The sequence below is a fragment of the Natrix helvetica genome, assembly GCF_964273705.1.
Source record: "Natrix helvetica genome assembly, chromosome: 10".
In the NCBI taxonomy this organism is placed as follows: Eukaryota; Metazoa; Chordata; class Lepidosauria; order Squamata; family Natricidae; genus Natrix; species Natrix helvetica.
Genome location: NC_138561.1, coordinates 18,139,915 through 18,163,290, shown reverse-complemented (window position 1 = coordinate 18,163,290; position 23,376 = coordinate 18,139,915). Strand labels below are relative to the sequence as shown.

Sequence of the window (23,376 nt, the reverse complement as noted above, 5' to 3'; positions counted from 1 at the left end):
GGAGGACCCAGATTTCCAAACTTGTGGAGGAGGAATTCTGGGAATTGAAGTCCACCAGTCTTAAAATTGCCAAGTTTGGAGACCGCTGCCATAAACTGCACTGATTTATCTCAAACCCCCCTCCCCCCAGAAAATGACTCAGTAGCTCTAAGAGATAATCAACATGTAACATTCATGCTCTCCTGACCCAGAACTATATTGATTTATGACATGTATAATTTAGCTTTTCTCAATTTTCTTTGCCCTTGTTTTTATCCGGTGCTGTTTAGGGGTGTAACTTGACTTACCTCACGGGTGACTCTGCCATTGTTGTCGAAATCGTAGAGAGTGAAGGTCCATTCTTGCCTATTGTCTTCCTCAACAGACACATCACACTGCAATTCCTAAGGAACACACAAACATGTGTGTCAGATTAACAAAATGCTAGTTGTTGTGTAAAACGTACTTTTATGTTTGAGGATGCTTTTCCCAAGGGAAAAATCTCTAACGTTCCTTTTATTAGCAGACATTGTTGAGAAAGTGGTTAGGCTGTGGCTTCAAAAGACTCTCCAAGGAACAGATAATTTAGATCAGTAGTTCTCAACCTTTTTTCCCATCATGGAATAGCTTTTGTGGCCATGGGCCATGGCCATGGCCACCCCACCCCCCCAAGACGTAACTCAAGATTTAAAACACTCGACTTAACCAACGATTCACAGACTCCCTGTGATATTATGTCTCTCGGAGATCCATGACCTTGGGAGCTTCATCACTGGAAGCTTTCAAGAGGAGACTGGACTGCCACCTGTCAGAAATGGCATATGGTCTCCAGCTTGGGTGGGAGGGGGGTTGGACTAGATGACCTACAAGGTCTCTTCCAACTCTGTTCATCTGTTCATCTGACCACAGGCTGAGAACCCCTGATCTAGAGCCTTTCATTAGAGCTGTCCTTGAAGACTATTCAAGGTGTAATCCTGAGACAACCTTGGCCATGCATGTTGATGACTATTGGTGGAGCCAAGAATGGTACGGTGTGACAATCCTTCTTTCCCTTAAGTCCCTCAGAGTCTTTGACACCATCAACTTTGGTGTCCTTCTGGACTACGTATAGAGATGAAGAGGAGGTGGACGTGCTAAGTAGTGGTGGTTCTCCTCCTTTCTATGTGGCAGAAAGTTATGTGTTGACAGATGGGGACAGATCATATGATTGCCAAGCATCTGGATTTTGACCACGTGACCTGCAACGTAAGTGGTAAGAGTGAAATAAGTCACTTTTTCCACCGCCATGGTAACTTTGAATGGTCACTAAATGAGCTGCTGTAAGGTGGCTCAGTGGCTAAGATGCTGAGCTTGTCGATCAGAAAGGTCAGCAGTTTGGTGGTCCGAATCCCTAGCACCGAGTAACAGAGTGAGCTCCCGTTCCTTGTCCTGGCTTCTGCCAACTTAGCAGTTCAAAAGCAGGTAAAGAAATGCAAGTAGAAAAATAGGAACCACCTTTGGTGGGGAGGTAACAGTGTTCCATGCGACTTTGGCATTCAGTCATGCTGGCCACATGACCATGGAGACATCTTCAGACAGCGCTGGCTCTTCGGCTTTGAAACGGATATGAGCACTGCCCTCTAGAATGAGGAAAACTAGCACATATGTGCAAGGGGAATCTTTACCTTAGATTGAGGACTTAGTTGTATTTCCTGAAAGGACACCTGGCTTTCTTACCTGGCTCAGGTAAAAATTAAACTAAAGACACTCCAGTTCAGCCTTGAATTTTCCAAGAAGGAAAAACTGTTTGCACAACTGGCTCGTCTCAATCCAGAGGCCTCACCTCAAACTTTACAGGACCTTCACCTTCCTTCTGTGGAACTCGCGTGAATCGGAGTCACGGGGAGCAAAGGAAGGCATGGGGGCAATTAAAAGAAAAGCTGTTGCACTCAAGGAAAATAAACACTTCCAAATCGCTCTGGCAGGATGGAAGGCCTGAAATACCTCCTTGATCTGCTGACTTGAAACCAATTCCCTACAGCAGTTAACGGTAAAGCCCCCAGTTTCCCACTGAGTTTAAAGGCAGCCGTCTCTTGCTTGTTACAGGCCCCTGCTTGAAAGCTGCCAAAAGACCCCTACACAGTTGTGGAAGTGGAGGTTCAGATTACACAAACATTCTCAGCTTCTTGCCTCCGATTTAGGCCTCTTGGCTGTCGTGTGTCAGACTCCTGGGTGCCCTGTCATAAAATGAAAGGGTCTCTTGGGTGCTTTGCCCCTCGCTTGCGCCACTGAGAAGCTGTGATCTGAAAGGTAAGCGGGCACAGGCAGGTGCCCATCTCCACACTTGACGCTTCTGTCTTGCACAGCCGGGAGACAGAAATCAGCACTGGGTATCATGACGGTTGGTCGCGCAGTCAGACAGATGCTCAGACTTGATTTGGCATTTTATCCACCTCTTGAGTCCTTCCCCAAGGACCTTGGATAGGCAGCTGCTATTCTTTGATAGCGTGAAAAGATATTGTTGCAGGATGTAAGCTGTTCCAAGTCAAACTGCCTTTTGCAATTGACGGGGGGGGTGGGTGTGTGTGTGTGTCAATGCTGATGGAAGTTCAAGTGGTGTTCCAGATGTTTTGGGATTGAACCAAGGCACCATTTATTATTTTTGGCGCTATCTTTACTTTCTTTTGCCATGTTCATTATACTTCCATTTGCAAGACTTTATATTTTGAGGTTTTCTCCAGTTGTTTCTCTTCTGTTTTGCTGTCTCCAAGTACTGCCGAGTCCACTCTCCAGAGTTTTTGCCTTTCTTATCAACAATTGTTGATATGAGGTGTTATGTGGAAAGGAAGGAAGGACAAGGAAGGAAGGAGAGAAAAGAGGGAGGAAGGAAGAATAAGGAAGGAAATTAGAGGAAGAAAGGAAGGACATGGAAGGAAGAAAGGAAGGAAGGACAAGGAAAGAAGGAGAGAGAAGAGTACAGAAAAGGAAGAGAGGGAGAGAGGGAAGGAAGGAGATAGAAGAGTACAGGGAAGAGAGAGAGAGGAAGGAAGGAAGGATAAAGCCACTAAAATCATAGAAACATCATTGACTGTGTTAGATATCAATGAAGCGACATGAAAAATCCCTATTTTTTTCCAAGGATCTCTCTCTGTTTGATTCACTAATTATATTTTGAAAGAGCAATCCAGGAGGCGTAGGGGGAAAAGAAAAGAAAAGAAAAGATGAAAGCCTATTCTTTTCCAACTTCAGTTATCAGTCCTGGAACAGTCCTGGAACAATTTTGGCAAGATCACAGCCAACCTCTGAAGGCTCTTAATCTGTCTACTTAGCTGAATTTATACTCAGGGAGGAGAATTAGATCACTTACGTACTTGTAATTGGCTCTGTTTACTCCCAGCATTATCTGTATCTTTTACAGCAACAATATACTGATCACCTTTGGCAAGAAAGTAAGAAAACAGAAACTCGGGAGAAAGAAGCGTCATAGCAGCCAGCAGAGAGCATTTCATTAATGCCAATTCACGAGACATAAGAATCATATATATAATAATATATTTAAATTTTGCCAGAGTTAGGACCCGTGGCGCTTGGCTGGCATTCAAGGAACTACTGCACACAGACAAAAACACACCAAATAAAAGGTCTCCCTTCAGCCAAGTTCGGTTCCTAGTGATTTCTTGGAATGAGCCATCTGGGTTTGGTTCCCCCCCCCCCCCCGCCAATGTGTTGTTTTTTCCCAGTTTCCCAGTCTAGTCTACACTCCTGGTGGTCCTGATTGAGCCTGGTCCTGCTTAGCTTTTCCAGATCAGCTAAGATCAGCTAGTGCTGCAGGCCAATTGGGCATGAATCTAGAGCTGAAGTCACAACTGTAATTTATTCCGTGGGACATCACTGAGGAGACGTCACACAAAACACACACATGCCCCACTGGAGTTAAAAGTGTTTAAATACTAAAGATGTTGAGACTCTAGAAAGAGTGCATAGAAGAGCGACAAAGATGATGAGGGGACTGGAGGCTAAAACACATGAACAACAGTTGCAGGAATTGGGTAGGTCTATTTTGATGAAAAAAGTTTGATGAAAAAAGGGATGCAGTGACTCAGTGGCTAAGACGCTGAGCTTGTTGATCAAACAGGTCAGCAGTTCAGTGGTTCGAATCCCTAGCGCCATGTAACAGAGTGAGCTCTCGTTCCTTGTCGCAGCTTCTGCCAATCTAGCAGTTCGATAGCATGTAAAAATGCACGTTGAAAAATAGGAACCACCTTTGGTGGGAAGGTAACAGCGTTCCGTGTGCCTTCGGCATTTAGTCATGCTGGCCACATGACCATGGAGACGTCTTTGGACAGTGCTGGCTCTTCAGCTTCAGTTGCATTCCAGTTCTTTCCAAAACTGTCCTTTTCTAGGATACAAATCTAGGCAACCACTTTGCAACCACATATACACAAGATCATCCTCTCCAATATTTATTAAAGGTAAAGGTTCCCCTCGCACATATGTGCTAGTCGTTCCTGACTCTATCGGGTGGTGCTCATCTCCGTTTCAAAGCCGAAGAGCCAGCGCTGTCCAAAGACATCTCCATGGTCATGTGGCCGGCATGACTAAACGCCGAAGGCGCATGGAACACTGTTCCCTTCCCACCAAAGGTGGTTCCTATTTTTCTACTTGCAATTTTTACCTGCTTTCGAACTGCTAGGTTGGCAGAAGCTGGGACAAGTAACTGGAGCTCACTCTGTTACGCGGTGCTAGGGATTCGAACCGCCAAACTGCCGTCCTTTCTGATCAACAAGCTCAGCGTCTTAGCCACTGAGCCACCACATCCCTCCAATATTTATTATGCACTCCCCAAATAAGGCATGCAGCTAGCAGTTCTCTGAACTCTTGAAGCTTCTTCTATCTTCCAGGAAAACAGGGCACGCATTGAAGCAGGCTTGTGAAATGTTTCAAAAGACAAAACATTTTCAAGACTCCAAAATGCCGTTTCAAGTTCAAAAATGGGTTATTTCATCGTTTCTGGAAGCGTTCTGATGTTGTTCCAACTCTCCTGGAAGGGGCCCAAGCGCAAACCAGAGCTGTCCTGACCTCAGAACACTCCCCAAATGTTTGGAACCAAACCAGCATTGCTATTTTGAACGACACTTGCATTCGCAAAACCACTAATATGGAGCTGATTAGGAGTCAAATTGGATGGAAACGGACGTCTTTCGAGATCTAAGAGCAACTGGCTGCCCTCACAAAAGGCAACATGCTTACCTCAAATTTTAGTTGTTTCTTGGCATTTGCCCGGCCATCGGTTTCTTTTTCGGCTTTCTTTTCATCACCACTGCAAGCTCCCTCTGTCTTTTCTGGGGGCAGGGCAACTGGGTGCGAAAGAGAGAGGCGGAGTTAAGGAGAATGTTCTAGAAGTTGCACTGAGTTCTAGCTGCAGGGATGCGCAGGATATTTCTAACCTTGTTCCGAGTTTAAAAGAGACATTCGGGCATCTTAAGCATGAAACAAACCTCTCGTTTGATCTATACCGCAGGAGTCAAAAAGAGGGCTGTGAAAATATTTACAGACCCCTCACATCCTGGAGATAAACTGTTTCAACTCCTACCCTCCAAATGATGCTATAGGGCACTGCACACCAAGACAACTAGACACAAGGATGGTTTTTTTTCCTGAATGCCATCACTCTGCTAAACAACTAATCCCCATAACACTGTCAAATTATCTACTAAGACAGTATTACTATTATTCTTCTCTTCCTTCCTAGTACCTATGTCTTTCCACTTACGACTGTGACCATGTTGCTTGTATCTTAAAATTTATATTGTTTGTTTCCTAGTATAATTTAAATGCTTATTAGTAAACTTGACTATCACTAACTGTTGTATCTTATGCATTCTTGATGAATGCATTCGATTTTATTTTTCTTTATGTACACCTCATGAGAGCTTATGCACCAAAGACAAATTCCTTGTGTGTCCAATCACACTTGGCCAATAAAGAATTCTATTCGATTCCATTTTTAGAGTTTTGTTCTAGGCTTGACAGAGCACATTTTCTCAGCATTAAACCCAGTTTAGCTGTATTGAGAGATGCACTTTCCAGGGCAAAACCATTTGTACCTCAAAACATTCAAAATAGCTGCACAGAAAATTAATTATTTGATATGCCAGGGATCTCATTGCAAAACAATCATGTGAAATGTTGGCTTCATTTTCAACAATTTGGTACAACCATGAATTTTACATGGTTTTTCCCCCCCCCCCAAAAAGAGTAGTTTCCAGGATCCTAACTTTGACATCCAAAATATAATTCGACTGAACAGGGTACAATTGATAAAGGACTCTGCCCTCTACTGAAATGCTCTTTGAATTAGGAAAAACAAGCTTTTTTAAAACACACACATACACACACACTCAAAGGAAATAAAAAAGTGCTTTTTTTCAGAAGAAAAAAAAAGAAGGATGAAAACCCGGAAGATTTCTACTAAGAGATTGGGCTTGTTACAACTTGCAGGCACACATTCGCTCAAAGCCAACAGAAATCATCAACCATTCTACCCATAAAACTAAATCAGATTTTTTTTTTACAAAAAATGCCACAATGATTTGGTTTGTATATAGAACTAAAAGCCACAATGGCTAGCTTCACACATTGCAGTGAAAAAAAAACCCCAAACAAACAAGCTGCTTTAACGGTTAGCGTTCTGCATCCATGCAAGTTCTATTTTATTATCCTTCATCAGCCTTAAATTAAAAGTTCCTACATGCAGGCAAAGTAAGGGCCACCAGAAAAGAAGTAGAAAAGAGAATAGACACTCTTGGCTTGAAGCTCTGCAGCTTAATCTTTCTCCACATTCAGAAAGATAAATAAAACATTAAAGTGACACATTCTGGCAGGTAAAAACTGTGCTGTGACAAATTAGATCCTTCAAATATGAAAGTAAAGCCTATCAGAAAGATTGACGGAGAAGGGAAAGCTTGCCATAATAAACGCCTTGGACATATGTTTTAATATGGTATGCAGTCAAAGTTTCTTCATTTGGGCTGCAGTTTTGTTACTGGAGCTACTTTTAACATCCGTATTTGAAGAAGCAGAGCAAGGTCAATTTTTCCAACGATGATCCCCTTTCTGTCTCTCTCAGGTGCTTGCAAATCAAGAGTTGGAAAGCGGCAGGCCCGTATCTAGTCAAATGTTCTGGTAAAAAATCTATTCTCCAAAGCAGCTGAAGGCAGGACAAGAAGCAACAGATGGAAACTAATCCAAGAGAGAAGCAACCGGGAATGAAGGAGAAAACTTCCTAACTGTGAGGACAATTAACCAACGGAACAGCTTGCCACCAGAAGTTGTAGGTGCCCCATTGCTGGAGGTTCTTAAGAAGAGGTTGCACAACAATTTGCTTGAAATGATATAGGGTTTCCTGCTGGAGCAGGGGGTTTGGACTAGAAGACCTCCAAGGCCCCTTCCAAGTCTGTTATTCTCTTATTCCGTTAGTTGCCTGCAGAAGCATCTATGATCCCAAATAAATAATGACTCCTTTACAAGAAATGAAGCCAAGGATGACTTATAGGAAGTCCTCAGCTTACAACCATTCATTTGAAGTTACAATGGCACTGAGAAAAGTGACTTATGACCAGTTCTCACACTTGCAACATCCCCCTGGTCATGTGATCAACATTCAAATGCTTGGAAACTGACATGTATTTATGACAGTTGCATTGTCTCCCAGTGTCATTGTGATCGTCATTGGTTACCTCTTCCCAGCTGGCTTCCAACACACAAAGTCAATTCCCTTAACAACCAGGTTACTAACTTTAACAACTGCAGCCATTCACTTAACAGCTGTGGCACGGAAGGTCGTAAAAGGGGACAAAACTCACTTAACAAATAGCCTCGCTTAGCAACAGCAATTTGGAGCTCCATTCGTACATTGAGGACTACCTGTACATAGGATTGCTACGTTTCTGCATTATATCATCTTTATTCATTGAGGGCTCCTTGGTGCTCTCGGAGCTTGCTTGTTTTCTTACAGACGTTTCATTGCCCAACTAGGTAACATCATCAGTACTAGTAAGGAGCGTAGCTGGCTGTCAGTTTATATTCTAGTGCAGTGATGGCTAACCTTTTTTCAGACCGAGTGCCCAAAGCATGCACGCGCCCGGACCCCCCCCAAATATAATGCATGTGTGTGCCCCCATGCACGCGCCCCTTGCATGCATTCTCACACATGCCGCACCTCCTGCACCTGTATGCGCATCCCCCCGCACATGTCCCACCACATGTATGGCAGAGAGATGAAGACCAACTGGCTGGTGGAAGGAGTGTACCCATGTGTAGTGGAGCTGAACTGGGGCGATGGCTCTCATGCCATCAGAGAGGGTGCTGCCTGCCACCTCTGGCACGCATGCCATAGGTTTGCCTTCACAGGTCTAGTGCCTTGCCTGTCAGTTTTGGTGATCTTACAGTTTCTTTGATGGGGCTGTTTGCTGTCGGCTTCTTTGAAAGTTTCTTGATTGGGATATTGTTTGTTTCTTGTTGGTCTGATGTTAACCTTGGAGCTAATCTATGCTGATCTGGGTGCCGATTGCAGTGGGGGGGAAGGTGCTTGGGTCTGGTTGATTGTGTGTGTATTGGTGATTTGTCAGAGTGCCAGGTTTCTAGAAATTCCCTGGCCTCTCTTTATTAATTGCCCTGGCTGGTCTCAACTACAGATACAAACTTTTCCATAAATGGGAAAGGAATCACCGTTTGTGTAAAGCAGATCTATTTCTTTAAAGCCCCCTTCAAAAGCAACTTCAGATGGACAGCTATATGAATCTTTTAAATAAATACATGCATATGTAAATAAACAAAGCTGTCTAGGATAAAAGATCATTGCATCAGTCAAACTGCTCTGTCATTGGTGTAGATAGTAGAGGGAGAAAAAAATATCAAAGGATTGCATTCTGGGCCCGGGGCTAACAAATTTTGTTTTAACACGCGTTTAACTGAAATACAGAAAATTTAAGTGCTTTTAGGCTATATGCCCTTCAGCTGTCTGTCTCTGTGCATAAGAAGCAGTATAGGACAATTAAAGAGATCGGTTCGCATCTTTCACACGCACAATAGAAAAGCAAGACGCTGAAAGAAAAGTCTTTAAAATAAAATGTAAACAATGGTGGGGAAGAGTTAAAACTGGCAGTGCGACAAGCCAAGAAAAACCACGAGGCAAAATGCTCAGGGTTCAGCCGCGCACCGTGTGACCTTCCACCCCAAATCCTTGCCAACAATATTACATTTGTCTAGGCGAGATTGCTATCTTAAATGAACGGGAGATCATCAAGGATCCTAGTTTTCATCTCAGAGCACTTCAAAACAGATCCGTGGGCAAGATGATCACTTCTGGGGGGGCGGGGGAAAGAGATATCTTATTTCCAGACATGTGCACATAATGAACGCAAATGCATTTGGGAGACCAAAACGCCAGGTATGCCATTGCAAAATGACATTAACTTTATTCTTATAGGGGTAGCTATGCATTAAATGCAACAGGAGGGTGTCCCTACTCAAAATTGAACTGTGGGATACTTGGTGCTCTCTGAGCTTTGTGGTTTGCTTGCAGATGTTTTGACACCCAACTAGGCATTATCATCAGTGCTGTACAGATCATCATCATTTATGTAGTCAGGTCATCAAACATCTGCAAGCAAACCATCAAGCCCAGAGAGCACAAAGCGCCATTAGACTACGTTGCTTTCAATATGCCCGAAATCCTTGATAAAATCCTTTGCGTGTGCTGTTTCACAACACTTTAACGATGCCCTCAAATCAACTCTTTCTAGATGATTCAAACAGCGGCATCTTTTCTTCACTCTTTGGAATTCACTTCTAGTCTTTCTATGTCCATATGCACATCCCTGCACAGCCTATTTACTCAACAGGTATGTGTTCTGACCGAGGCTTCCCAAGAGCATAAAGCAAACTCCTCGTCCCGACAAAAAACCCTTTTATTAATTGACTGTGAATTCTGCTCATTCACATCCAGCAAAGTCTTTCAAGGGAGGATTTACAGTCACAGACCTTCTCTGGCTTGGAGAGCTGCCAGGACGATATCTGCAAAACTTGGCAAGGAGTCTCGGAGAGTCATGAACCAATTAAGCGAACTAATTGTCTCCTGCAAACTCCACTCCCCTTTCGCTTCTCTTTTGTTCCCTATGGGAGGGGCCATTCATCGTCCACCTGTGGCCTTACTCCCAAGTCGACCCCTGTTCTTTAGCTCTTCCCTTTGTCTGGCAACTCTGCGCATGTGCACGCTGGGAACAGGCTCCAGCTGATTCCTCTGCCTCACTGATGTCTGACTCTGAAGGCAGCTGATAACTGGCATACCGCTCTGGCTCCCTCTCTGCCTCTGACACCTTTGTAACTTCAAATGGTCACTAAGTGAACTGTCAGAAGTTGAGGACTACCTGTATATCCAGAACTTTAATAAAGGCAGAGAATGTGAGGAGAAGGAGGTCCATGCTATCTATAATCAGATTCTGGACCTTTCTTTTACTTGCTTGAAGGTAAGTTTGAAGATAAAGAAAAACTGAAGATGAATTAGCTTGTTCCACCAAGTTTTTTTGTCCTCAAAGGAAAATTTTGGAAAACAAATACTGGCTTGCTTGAGACACTTAATTTGGGGCATAGTTAGGTCGATGTATTAAATTCTTGTTTAAGAATCTTGCTTTTTGGTGGGGGGGGGGATTTACTAAAACCAGCCTAAACAAACCCAATCAGTGGACAGTTTTTACTCCTGAGTCCAGAAAGGCAGAGGGGGGGGGGGAGAAAGGAACTATCATACCATCTAAAACTAAGCCTTTTTGTTCTCCTTTTCAATTGAAGGAGGATTACATCTTTGAAAATACATCTCATTTGCTTCTTCACAGGGCCTCTTTTCTCTGCTGGTAATTAGAAAGTGTGTGCCACCAACGCCACAGCACACTGTTCCTTTTCTGTCTGAAACTGGAAAGGCAACAAAGGGAACGGGGCTGAGAAATATTACATTTCAAACGCCGTGAAACCGTACTCTTCCATTAAAAAGAAACTAATTGGTACAAGAATACTTCCAGATATCTGTTGCTGAGATCGGTTAATTAATAACATCTATTTGTAAGTAGAGAACCAGGGTGTGAGCAGAGAAGAGACAGTTCCACGACTGTCTTCTCCATCTGCATTCTGTATTTTTGAGTTGCGTCTGAAGTTGTAACAACACCAACTTTTGTAGACTGTTACGGGCAGGATTGCAGGCCGTTCTTGATTTACAACCTCTTGTTTGGATACCAATGGTGTAGAGGCTCAGGCATCGTGCTAGAAACGAGGAAGTCATGAGTTCTAGTCCAACCTTAAAAACAAAGACAGCTGGGTTGGACTTGGGCCAGTCTCTCTCTCTAAGTGGTATGGCCAACCACTTCTGAAAAAATGGTCCTTATAGTTAGGACTATTGCATTCTCCTCCCAGTCATGGGATCAAAATTGATCACAAAATTGCAGCATCCTTTGATCATGGAATCACTGTCTTCCCAACCGGCTTCTAACCAGCAAAGTCAATGAATGAAAGCCAATTTCACTTAATGACCGTATCATTCTCTTTAGAACCCCAGTGATTCACTTAAGAACCATGGCATAAAAAAGGTCATAAGATCAGGCACAGGTCCTTCTTAGCAGTGGGAATTTTGATCCCACTTTTTGGCCGTTTGGTTGAGAACGACGTTAATTCAATGGAGCTGAATTTTTTAATCCAGCAAATTATTCCGAGCAGGACAAACTGAGGAAAAATAATTACCTCAGGTTTATTCCTATGGTGGCATATTGCAAAAAAAAAAAAAAAAAAAAAAAGAGCAACCTTGACAAATCAGCTCTTCGTGATTTTGTCTTGTTACACCTGGGCACAAACAGTCTTCTAAAATTCTTCAATTGTACAGTTTGCTTCAATTTCTCCAAGGAAGAGGGGGGGGGGAATCTCCAATCATTTCCCAAGGATAGGATGTCTCCTTCAAGATGACGGTCTCATTCCTTCTGTCCTTTAGAGGGAAATGACCTTTGGGAATTATTGGGAATCTAGGAAGTTGAGGAAGCAAGATTTTCCCCCCTCAGAGCATCCAAAACTAAAACATGATTTTCTTTGTAGGGCCTTGGCATGTGGTACGAACTCAACCGTCAGTGGCTTTGTGCAAGATTGCTACACTGGTGCACTGTGGCTTGGTGTGCTAGGCGAACACTGCCAAAGTTGAACTTTGGAAAACACACCGCGATTAAGCATTATGCCTCCACAAAACTGCTTCTTTATTCATCTCCGTGCTACCCAGACCAATATGGCCTCCATCTCCCATGGCAACTGTCTGCATGACGGATAGCACACTAGCCTTCAACTCTGTCTGTTTGACCATTCTGTCAGCTGACCATCCTAACTAACTGATTTCTGACCCTCAACTTTCTCAATCGGAATAATTGATTTGACTGGACGGTCAGAAGATGACAAACGGAATCATACAAGACAAGACATGAAGAATTAATAACGTTCTCTCTGTTTGCACTGATCATTAATTCAACCAAAGTAACCCACGTTTTAACTTTTAGAGCCCCTAATCTCTTTTTTCCCCTTCCTTCAAACACGCTCAGGAAAAAAAGAAAAGAAAAATTGACAGATATTGCCAAACCATATGGCAGCTCTAAACTGCTATTAGTTCGCAATTATATCACTTCAATACCAGCTCAGGCACCTAGCTTAATGCTTTGCACTAAATAGCTTGATGAATTTATATAGCAGACAATCGTTTCTCTTTCTAATTAGTGGCCTGGCTGGTAATATTTCATCAACAGCAGCAGCTAGATTAAATGCCATACTTAACCATCTTCACCTAACCTACTTTGATGTTCACTTTTCCAAGCTTCAGAATACCTTTTGGATGGAGATCAGACAGCATTAAACAGAATTACTAATTAATTAAGCAAAGTTAAATTCTAAACACTGTTTGTTCTGTTAGCCAAAAGCCTCAACAGAACAGGCTTTTCCCATCTCTGCTAAGATCAAAGAATATGTATTTCCCTCTATCCTAACCCTCCCTGCTCATCCTTCTCCTTCGAAAGTTAGCAAGTTCAGTTTAGAAGGAACAGAAGATTAGAAATGCTGTAGCAATATGCACAGAGTAGCCTTTTTTAAAATTAAAAAAAAACCCACACGGTTCCAAATTACTGCCTCATAAAAGAAGACACACAGCTTCCGTTGGGTCTCATGACTTGGGCTCCAGATGACTACCAAGGGTGCAAAAGACCCCACCTCTGGGAGATCAGCAGATGGGGGCGAGGTGAAGGCAGTTTTTATCGCTCATGGAAATGAGGCACAAACCCAGAAATAGGTTATGGAACATTAGCTCAAGCAGCAGATGGTAAAACGCCTGGAGACTGGTAGACTTTGGAGAACCGTCCCAGAAAAACGTCCCCAAATATAGACAGCTTGAAGAAACAGGTGGAATGGGACAAAACCCACATTTAATTTAGTTCTGCTGGCATTTAAGCTTAAATTAATGATAGGTAGCATAGTTACTTGTCAAGTACTGGGTAATCTTTCCTTGCTATCCAAACATACAAGTGGCACTCAAAGATTTGGGGTGTGGTCCATACAGACAGGTGGTCCTTGGGTGAAATTTTTGGTTTCAGATATCTGTTTATGAAGATCTCCGACAGCAGAGCTCCTCATTTAAGCAGTTCATTCACCAATAGAGAAATGGCACCGATAGAAGAGAATATTTGTCATTCAGAGTAGAACTGTGGGGTCCTTGGTGCTCTCTGAGCTGGGTGGTTTTCTTGCAGACGTTTCATGACCCAACTCGGTAAGATCATCAGTGCTAAAAGGGAGTGGGGTTTTGCACTGTTGTTTTTACCTAGTTGGGTAATGAAACGTCTACAAGAAAACCGCCAAGCTCAGAGAGCATCAAGAACCCCAATAGAGAAATGGCTCACACCAGCGAACCAAAGAAACACAATAGAGTCCATATTCAGCTATGTGTGATTGTGATAGCCTATCAGGAGATATATAATGGATTTCCTGATCTGTCCCACCTTTGCCTGGCCTTGTCCAGTGGCTCAGGATTTTGTTAACTCCTACTGCTAACAAAAAGGGATCTGTTCTAACCTAGGCTTCCTGAGAAACCATAAATCACAATCTTAGTCCCAAAAATCCTCTTTTATTTATACGGCTGTGAATTATGGTCATTCAGAAGTCGCATGGCTTCACAAACAGTTTGTGAAGATTCTGACAGATGTCTGCTCGAGTTGCCACAGTCTTTCAGGGAAATGTTGATAAACACCCACCTTTATCTCCCTGAGAATGCTGCCAGAGACCTAACTGCCAAATGCAGAGCAAGGCCAAACTTAGCACAAAGTCAAACAGAACTTCTCAAAGCTTGAACCGACCAGATGAACTAATTGCTTTCTGCAAAAGCTCATACCTCGTTCGCTCCTCTTTTATGTCTTATGGGAGGGGCCAATCATCTCCAAGCCTTACTCCTGAGTTGACCCTGTTTTCTTAATCATTCTTGCCTTCTGGCAGCTCTGCGCATGGACACACTGGGAACAGGCTCCCGCTGTTCTTCTGCCTCACTGATGTCAGACTCAGGAGGCTCCGGAGGTAGCTAATAACTACTAGATAGCATTGGCCCCTTCTTTGCCTCCGACACAGAGCCCTCATCCAAGCCTTCCTCAAACTCCAGGACTAGCCCATGTTCCTCCCCAACCTCCTCACTGTCCGACTCTGCTGCCAGCTCCGCAGGCCACTGGCGGGCCACAACAGGATCAAGAAAAGTGCAATAGGGAGAGGAAATTCAGCCACACACTCAGAATAACACAAATTGCTGCTTTGTCCCCAGAGTTGCTCAATGCTTATATGGGTTTGCAGTTTCCAGATTCAAGTTCTTTTTCTTCCTCAACCCCTCCAATTTTTTTTTGCATATTTCTGTTGCCATCATCATGTTTTTTTTATTTCATTTTGATTTTTAGAGGGAGGTTGTCTGGTGATCCCTTTAGGGTTGTTTTATTTTGAAGTTCCCAAGGAAAATCTACACAACACTAATTTAAATGAAGGTTGTGCGTAGGTAATATCATTAATAATGCAGACTTTGATCCCAACCAGTCTCTTGGCTAACTTAGATGTGCCACAAAAAAAAAAAAAAAAAAAAAAGAACCCGCCACCCTCCCACATTTGCTGTGATAACAAGAGCTCTGAAAACGCCAAGATGATGGAATAATCATATCACCCTTTTCATCAAAATTGCTTCCCATGGGGAAAGCTGTCACTGTGATCTTCACGTAGCTCATCGTAAAGAAATAATGCTGTGGAGATCAATTTTGAGTGTCCTTCTGGTTGCTGTGAACCAACCATACAACCCATGGTCCTGCAAACGAATTTAAACATATTGTGTTTAAATATGTAAAAATAATATATCGTCCTGGACTGGTGCTCTAAACATCTCCATCTCTTCTTTAAAAATGCAGCCCAAAGTTCACATATATTGTATAAAATCTCATCATCATATTCAGCGGGACTATATGGTGTCCTTCACTCTTCACTCATTCAATATATGTGCTGACTACAAAAGCCACCTTATTTTTTTGTGGGTTATCATATCGGTATTTTAATTATGAAAACAAAATACATTGATATGCTGTCTCTCTTTCCACACAACCTGAAAAATATTATCATTTATTTTTATATCATCATTACGGTGTGTTTCCATTGTAGTGAAGACTCATTGCTCACGCCAAAGGGGAAGATATGAAGGCTGTTTAGATACCTTAAAAAGTCTTCCCCAACAATGACCCATCCATGATCTCCTTTCATATTCATTTTAAAAAACCCAGCTTCTGGAGCAAGCTAAATTTCAGTGTACGTACTTTATGCTACCACATTTTCCTAGACTGCAAGGTCTAGATTTAGCATTCTAGATCTTCCTTACTAAACAAGGGAGTGAAATCCCGATTGTGTTCCGGATTTCAGCAATATCCTTGTTGTTGTTGTTAATTGCGAAGTCGTGTCCAGCCTATCGCAACCCCATGGACAACATTCCTCCATGCCTTCCTGTCCTCTACCATCCTCTGGAGTCCATTTAAGCTGACGCCCACTGTTTCAGTGACTCCATCCAGCCACCTCATTCTCTGTTGTCCCTTTCTTCTTTTGCCCTCCATCTTTCCCAGCATTAGACTCTTCTCCAGTGAGTCCTTCCTTCTCATTAGGTGGCCAAAGTATTTGTGTTTCCTCTTCAGGATCTGGCCTTCTAAAGAGCAGTCAGGGTTGATCTCCTCTAGGACTGACCAGTTAGATCGCCTTGCAGTCCAAGGGACTCCCAGGAGTCTTCTCCAGCACCAGAGTTCAAAGTTCTCCAGCACCATCCTTATTCCCCCACAAGAATCTGTTGAGATTGTTAGGAAAGATTTGCTCTGAATCAGTTTTCCGCAGTCAGGATCTGTCTAAATGTGAGGGACCAAATTCCAGAATCCTTAACCAGCACTGTGAAGTCCAAGTCATCAGATCGTTCACCTAAAACAGGCCAGCTGGTTACCAGGGTGACTATCAAAATGATTAATGTTTCCTGATTGTCCCAAAAGTGCTTTTTTGAAGAGGCAACTGGACTTTCTTTGTTTTTCCTTGAAAACGTTTTGCTTCTCATCCAAGAAGCTTCTTCAGTCTTCAAGGAAAAGCCAAGGAAGTCCAGTTGCCTCTTGAAAAAACACCTTTGGGACAACCAAGAGCTGGATGACTGAGCATCTCCATAGACGTTTAACCCATTGGCTTTAAATTTACTATCTTCTTTTCACTCACAGACTAATAGCTGTTCCATTAAAATTTAGGGGGGAGGGGAACATAAGGGGGGGGAAAGGAAGTTTGACTCCAAATAAATGCTAGATTGTCATTTCCCCCCCTCTTCATAGGAAAATAAAGCTAATTTGTACAATGACTATGAGGTCTGGATATGATTGAGATGAAACATCTGTTCAAGGAGAATGGAAAAAAAACCCTCCTCCTCCCCCACCCCACTAAAAATACATCTCTATTTTCCATCCCTTCTTCTCAAACTTAAAACATGTGATGAAATCCCCGAAGCGACTTCAGAACTATAAAAGTCACTTCAGTATCTGAAGCAAGTCAGAGAAATTCCACTATTCCTGCTGAGTTTTTATGAAGAGCAGATTTTAAGAGGATGGAGGGGGTGGAAAGCTATAATCTGTCTAGGTAACAAAGGCTACCTTATTCTCTGCTTGTTGAGTAAAACTGAAGGGGGTGGGTGGGTTTCGCAGCTACCCGGAGAAAAATAAGGTTGAACACACAATAAGGTCCCTGACGGTTTTCAATGCTGTTCAAGCTAGGACCCCAAGCTGGCGGGAGTTCTTTCTTCCCCCCTCCCTCTTTGGCTCTTTTCTGCCCCACGCTTGCTGTTAGCATTATTTGTTACAGTTTCCCTCAAGAACAATGGGGTTGTTGTGTCTGAAAACATTCAGCCCCCCAGGGGCTTCCAGAATTTTACCAAGCCATATGAACGTTATGAAAAGACAGCTTGCAAGTTCTCTTCTCCAATTAATTCTTGCTTCCCCCCCCCCCATTGGAGGCAGAAAAGAGGGCTCCATAAATGCGCTCCTGCGTGCACGTAGACTCCCCCCTTTTAGTAGATTCTTGACTTAGTTTTTACAAACTCACTGCTACCCTCCACCACCACCCCAGATTAGAGAAACTGATTGGTTTTTGTTGTCCTTCTCAGAAATACATAGGGATGGAAGAAGATGCATTTGGGTCAATATTAAAAGTGGGGGGGGGGATGACATTGCCATAGGTCTATACTACAGGCCACCCAACCAAGCAGAGGAAATAGATTAACTTTTTGCTAGTCAGCTAACTAAGGTATGTAGGGTGTGTTTCAAGGTTCTGATCACCATCTTTAAAGCGCTCCATGGCACAGGACCTAGTTACTTGCGGGATCGCATCCTCCCACATACATCCCTGCGGCCAATTCGCTCTCACAGGGAGGGGCTTCTCCAGGTGCCGTCCACTAGGCAATGCCAGCGGGCGGCGCCAAGGAATAGGGCCTTCTCTGTGATGGGCCCAACCCTCTGGAATGAATCACCACGGACTTCCGCTCCTTCCGACAAAAATTGAAGACTCACCTGTTCCGATTAGCTGGCCTGGCATAATTATAATTGTTATAACTGTTACCACCTGGAAATATACTTCTAACTGGTATTTTAAGGGTATTGTTTTAAATTTAATTGATTTTAGGGTTTTAAAGCCATATTTATATTCTTGCTGTACAGTTCTTTTAATTCGTTTAACCTCCTCCATATTTATATTTATATTTATTCACTTATTTATCTGTTTATCTATTTAATGAATTTTACTGTGGATGATGTATTTGCTGTGTGGACTGTACACCGCCCCGAGTCCCTTTTGGGAGAGGGGGCGGTCTAGAAGTGCAAATAAATAAATAAATAAATAAATAATAAATAATAGGAAGCACACCACAATAGTAGTGGGGGATTTTAACTACCCTGACATCAACTGGGAAACAAACTCTGCACCAAGTGGAAGATCCAACAGGTTCCTAACGAACCTAGCAGACAACTTTGTTTCCCAAAAAGTAGAGAAGGGAACAAGGGGATCAGCCATATTGGACTTAATTCTCACTAACAGAGAGGAAATGATAGAAGGTGTTGAAGCCACAGGAACCCTGGGGGCAAGTGACCATGCAATATTGGAATTCAACATTATGCAACACAAGTAGTAGAACAAAGTGAAACTAGAGTCTTGGACTTTGAGAGAGCTAATTTCAATAAACTTAGAGAGAGCTTGGAAAAAATTCCATGGATGAGAATCCTCAAGGGGAAAACAACTCAAGAAGCTTGGGAAATTTTGAAAAAATGAGATTACAAAAGCCCAGTCTACCACAATACCAATGAAGAAGAAAAATAAAGCTCCCAAAAGAAACCAGCGTGACTGCATAAAGAACTCTCTGACAAATTGAAAGACAAAAAAAAAGATAAGTATAAAAAGTGGAAAGGGGGGGGGACATAACTAAGGCAGAATATCAGCAAATAGCCCGAGCATGTAAAGATGAAGTGAGGAAAGCTAAGGCTCACAATGAAGAAAGGCTTGCCACAAAAGTAAAAAATAAAAAAAAGCTTCTTCCAACATGTTAAAAACAAGAAAAAGGTTAAGGAAACAATTGGTCCATTGCTGGGAGAAAGTGGCAAGAAGGTGACAAGCAACAGGGAGAAAGCAGAACTATTTAATTCATGTTTTGCATCTGTCTTTACACAAAGGGATAAAACAGTCCAACCTATCAAAAGCAGCACCACAAAAATCAGGACTGGGCCAGTCCTGTAATCTGCGGAAAGCTCTGATGAGAGCTCTGTGTCGGAGGCAGAGAGGGGGCCAGAGCCGTAGGCCAGTTATCAGCTGCCTTCAGAGTCAGACATCAGGGAGGCAGAAGAACTGCTGGAGCCTCTTCCCAGTGTGTGTATACACAGAATTGCCAGACGAAGGGAATAGCTAAAGAACAGGGGTCGACTTGGGAGGAAGGCCAAAGGTGGACAATGAATGGCCCCTCCCAGAGGAAATGAAAGAGGAGTGAAGGGGAGTGGAGTTTGCAGGAGACAATTAGTTCACGTAATTGGTTCGTGACTCTCCAAGACTCCTTGCCAAGTTTTGCAGATATCGGCCTGGCAGCTCCCCAAGTCAGATAAAGTCTGTGACTGTAAATCCTCCCTTGAAAGACTTTGCTGGATATGAACGAGCATAATTCACAGTAAATGAATAAAAGGGGTTTTTATCGGGACAAGGGGTGTGCTTCAGGTCAGGACAAGTATGTAGGATAAAAGACGACACCCCCTTTAAAAAATAAAACCAGTTGTCCCAAAAGTATTAGGACTTCCAAGGCTAAAAAATAATAATCAAACCAGACAGAAGTTAAATTAGGCAATGATAGTCAGAGTATTTCTATCTTCCTGCTGCAGGATAAACAAAATAACTCAGCTGTAGCTGAGCCTCTTGTCAAAATCTCAAAACTGAGTCAACAACCTGTTCTTGTGGCTTAGAGCTTTGATGTTGATTTTTGTTCTTTCCACAATTTTTTTTAAAGGACTCGTGCAACAATCCTTTTACCAAAGACAATCTTAATCCCAGAATCCAGAGCCTTTCGCTGTTGACTGGTTAAGCCAGTGAAGAAGAAAAGGATTTGATTAAGCCTTGCAATGCAACCTTGGAAATTAAATCCAGTATCTTTTTTTTTTTTTTTGGACTAAGTAGAGAGGGTTGTTTTTCATTAGTATTTTGGCTGCTGGCGCTTACTGTGGGTAACTCCATAACGTGTGGGAAGTAACAGATCCAATTTGGAACAAAATAACTGAATTTTACAGCTTATCTAATGGGGGCTTTGTCTGGTCCCTGTAGCTCTTCTATATCTTCTCAGACGAAGCATCCGTAGGACACCAGATGGTCTAAATGTTTGGGAAGCAAAATATCCAAAAATACTTTGGGGGCTGACCATAAAGGCAAGAAATCACAGGTCCATCAAGAGCAGCTACATTGTCCACTAAAACATAAGATTGATAGGGTTGAAGGGACCTTGGAGGTCTTTTAGTCCAATCCCCTGCCTATGGCGGAGGAGGAGGCCCCATTCTATTCTATTCTGCTCTAATTCTATTCTGCTCTAATGCTATTCTGTTCTGTTCTGTTCTGTTCTGTTCTGTTCTAGTCTATTCCTATTTCTATTCTATTTCTATTATATTCCTCTCCATTCTAGTCTATTCTGCTCTTTCTAATTCTCTTTTATATTCTCTTCTGCTCCTGTCCTCTCCTCTCCTCTCCTGTCCTATCTCTATTCTATTCTATTCTATTCTATTCTATTCTATTCTATTCTCTACTCTATTTCTATTTTTATTTTTACTCTATTCCTTTCCATTCTATTCTAATCTTCTCTATTCCATTCCATTCCATGGATAGTGTTGAACAAGGTATCCATCCATACAACAAGAAGAAAAGAAAAGTAGAACATGAGAACGCAATTATCAACCTATCTCACAACTATAGGAGAAACTAAGGAAGTTTAAAAAAAACCCTCTTCCAAGGTAAAATCTGAATCTGCTATCTCAGAGCAAGCAACAGTGAGAACCGATCTTCTGTGTGCAGAAAGAAAAGATATCAAACAAAGAGATTTCTAATGCATAAGAAGCAGCTCTACAGCGGCTGCAGATATGTTCCGAATGTTATGCCTGTCTTAATGGGAGCTTTGTTGGCTCGGTTTCAGGTCACAATATTTTTCTTTTCGTTATAGATTTAGTGTTAAAACATTGAACTGCAGGGAAAATTGGGGGGGGGGGTGAATGTTGAAATGCAAAAATAGGACCAGACAAGAGAGAAGCAAGGGGGAAGGGAAGGGGGGAAGGGAAGGGGTGGGGAGGGGAGGGGAGGAAAGATAGGGAAGGGAAGGGAAGGGAAAGGAAAGGAAAGGAAAGGAAAGGAAAGGAAAGGAAAGGAAAGGAAAAAGGATCCACTCTTGAAACATTCTTCCAACTTTTTAAAGTGATGTCCACATATATACAGTATATTGACAATGGATTCTACACCCCAACCCAACCGGAGCATCTCCAAGGAGTTCATGGAGGCAAAATGAGGTGAAATGCAAAAGAAAAACAAATGATTAAAATGCAAGTAAATTATACACCTTTCTATTTCTTAAAACATATACTTGAAAACTCAAAGGGGGTTGAGGGGGGGGGGCATGCTTCCCTCTATCACATTCGCACAGTAACAGCCTAAGCAAAGAAATGATGTGTGTGTGTGTTTTTAGGAAGGTGCCTGAAAGTTATGAAAACAGACACTTCTTAAAGATTAGGAAGACAAAAGACAGGATGGCAGAGAGAAACTCTGTAATGAGCAAACTCCGATAATGAGGCAGGGGATTGCATATAAAATGGGCCTCCTGAAAACCAAGGGGTTGTCAGGATGCCTGCGGAGGAGAAACTGAACTTGGCAAATGAATAAAATAAAATAAAATAAAAGGAACAGAAAAGCTAGGAATCTTCCTGTTTCCTTGCTTCCCCACCCCAAAACAACGGCGAGCAATGATTATACTCAATGCAGCAGACTGGGGAAAGAAATGAGAAGAGAGAGAAGAAAGAGCGGAACAAGAGATGGAAGGATTCCTCTACAGGTAGTCCTCAACTTACGACAGTTATTTAGTGACCATCCGAAGTTACCACGGCACTGGAAAAAGTGACGTGTGACCGGTTTTCACACTTATGACCGTCACTTGATTTACATTCGGGTGCTTGACAACTGGTTTATATTTATGACGGTTTCGGTGTCCCTTTTGTGACATTCTGACAAGCAAAGTCAACGGGGAAGCCAGATTCACTTAACAACGGCATTGCTAACTTAATAACTGCAGTGATTCGCTTAAGGACAGCGGCAAGACAAGTGGTAGAATGGGGTTAAAGCTCACTTAACGAATTTTTCACTTAGCGGCATAAATGTTGGGCTCAATGGTGGTCATAAATTGAGGTTTACCCATACAGATAATCCTTGTAGCATTTCTGCAGGTACCGTATTTATCGGCGTATAACACACACTTTTCCCCCCGAAAAATAGGGGGCAAATGATGTATGCGTGTTATACGCCGATATACGCCAGGCGATATACGCCAGGTGCACAGAAAAGGATCACGGAGCGCTTCGCCCCAAAAGCAGCTGCTTTTCTGTGCGCCTGGCGTTTAAAACATCCGGCTATCTATCTAAACGCCAGGCGCACAGAAAAGGATCACGGAGCGCTTCGCCCCAACAGCAGCCGTTTAGATAGATAGCCGGATGTTTTAAACGCCAGGCGCACAGAAAAGCAGCTGCTTTTGGGGCGAAGCGCTCCACGATCCTTTTCTGTGCGCCTGGCGTTTAGATAGATAGCCGGATGTTTTAAACGCCAGGCGCACAGAAAAGCAGCTGCTTTTGGGGCGAAGCGCTCCGCAATCCTTTTCTGTGCGCCTGGCGTTTAGATAGATAGCCGGATGTTTTAAACGCCAGGCGCACAGAAAAGGATCGCGGAGCGCTTCGCCCCAAAAGCAGCTGCTTTTCTGTGCGCCTGGCGTTTTAAACATCCGGCTATCTATCTAAACACCAGGCGCACAGAAAAGGATCACGGAGCGCTACTCAGCGGGGTGTGGGCGAGAGGAGGAGAGAATGGATGAGCCGTCTCTCCTCTCCCAGACACCTGACTAAAACACTTTCTTTCGCCCGCGGAAGAGCTCGGGCGGGCGAAAGGAAGCGCTTTAGACAGCGGGGTGTGGGTGAGAGGAGGAGAGAATGGATGAGCCGTCTCTCCTCTCCCCGGACTCTTGACTAAAAGTTAATAAAAAAAAGGAAGGAGGGAAGGATGGAACTG

General features: G+C 43.0%; 1 protein-coding gene across 1 annotated transcript in view; it reads right to left on the bottom strand.

The window, feature by feature from the left end:
* The window catches only part of NKD1 (NKD inhibitor of WNT signaling pathway 1), a 79,701-nt gene that overhangs the window by 7,626 nt on the left and 48,699 nt on the right, over positions 1–23,376 (bottom strand). The window contains exons 5-6 of the mRNA XM_081963267.1: positions 5,209–5,315; positions 288–383 (exon numbers count right to left, since the gene is read on the bottom strand). Of these exons, the coding sequence (XP_081819393.1) occupies positions 288–383; positions 5,209–5,315 (203 nt within the window). The remainder of the gene's footprint in view (positions 1–287; positions 384–5,208; positions 5,316–23,376) is intronic.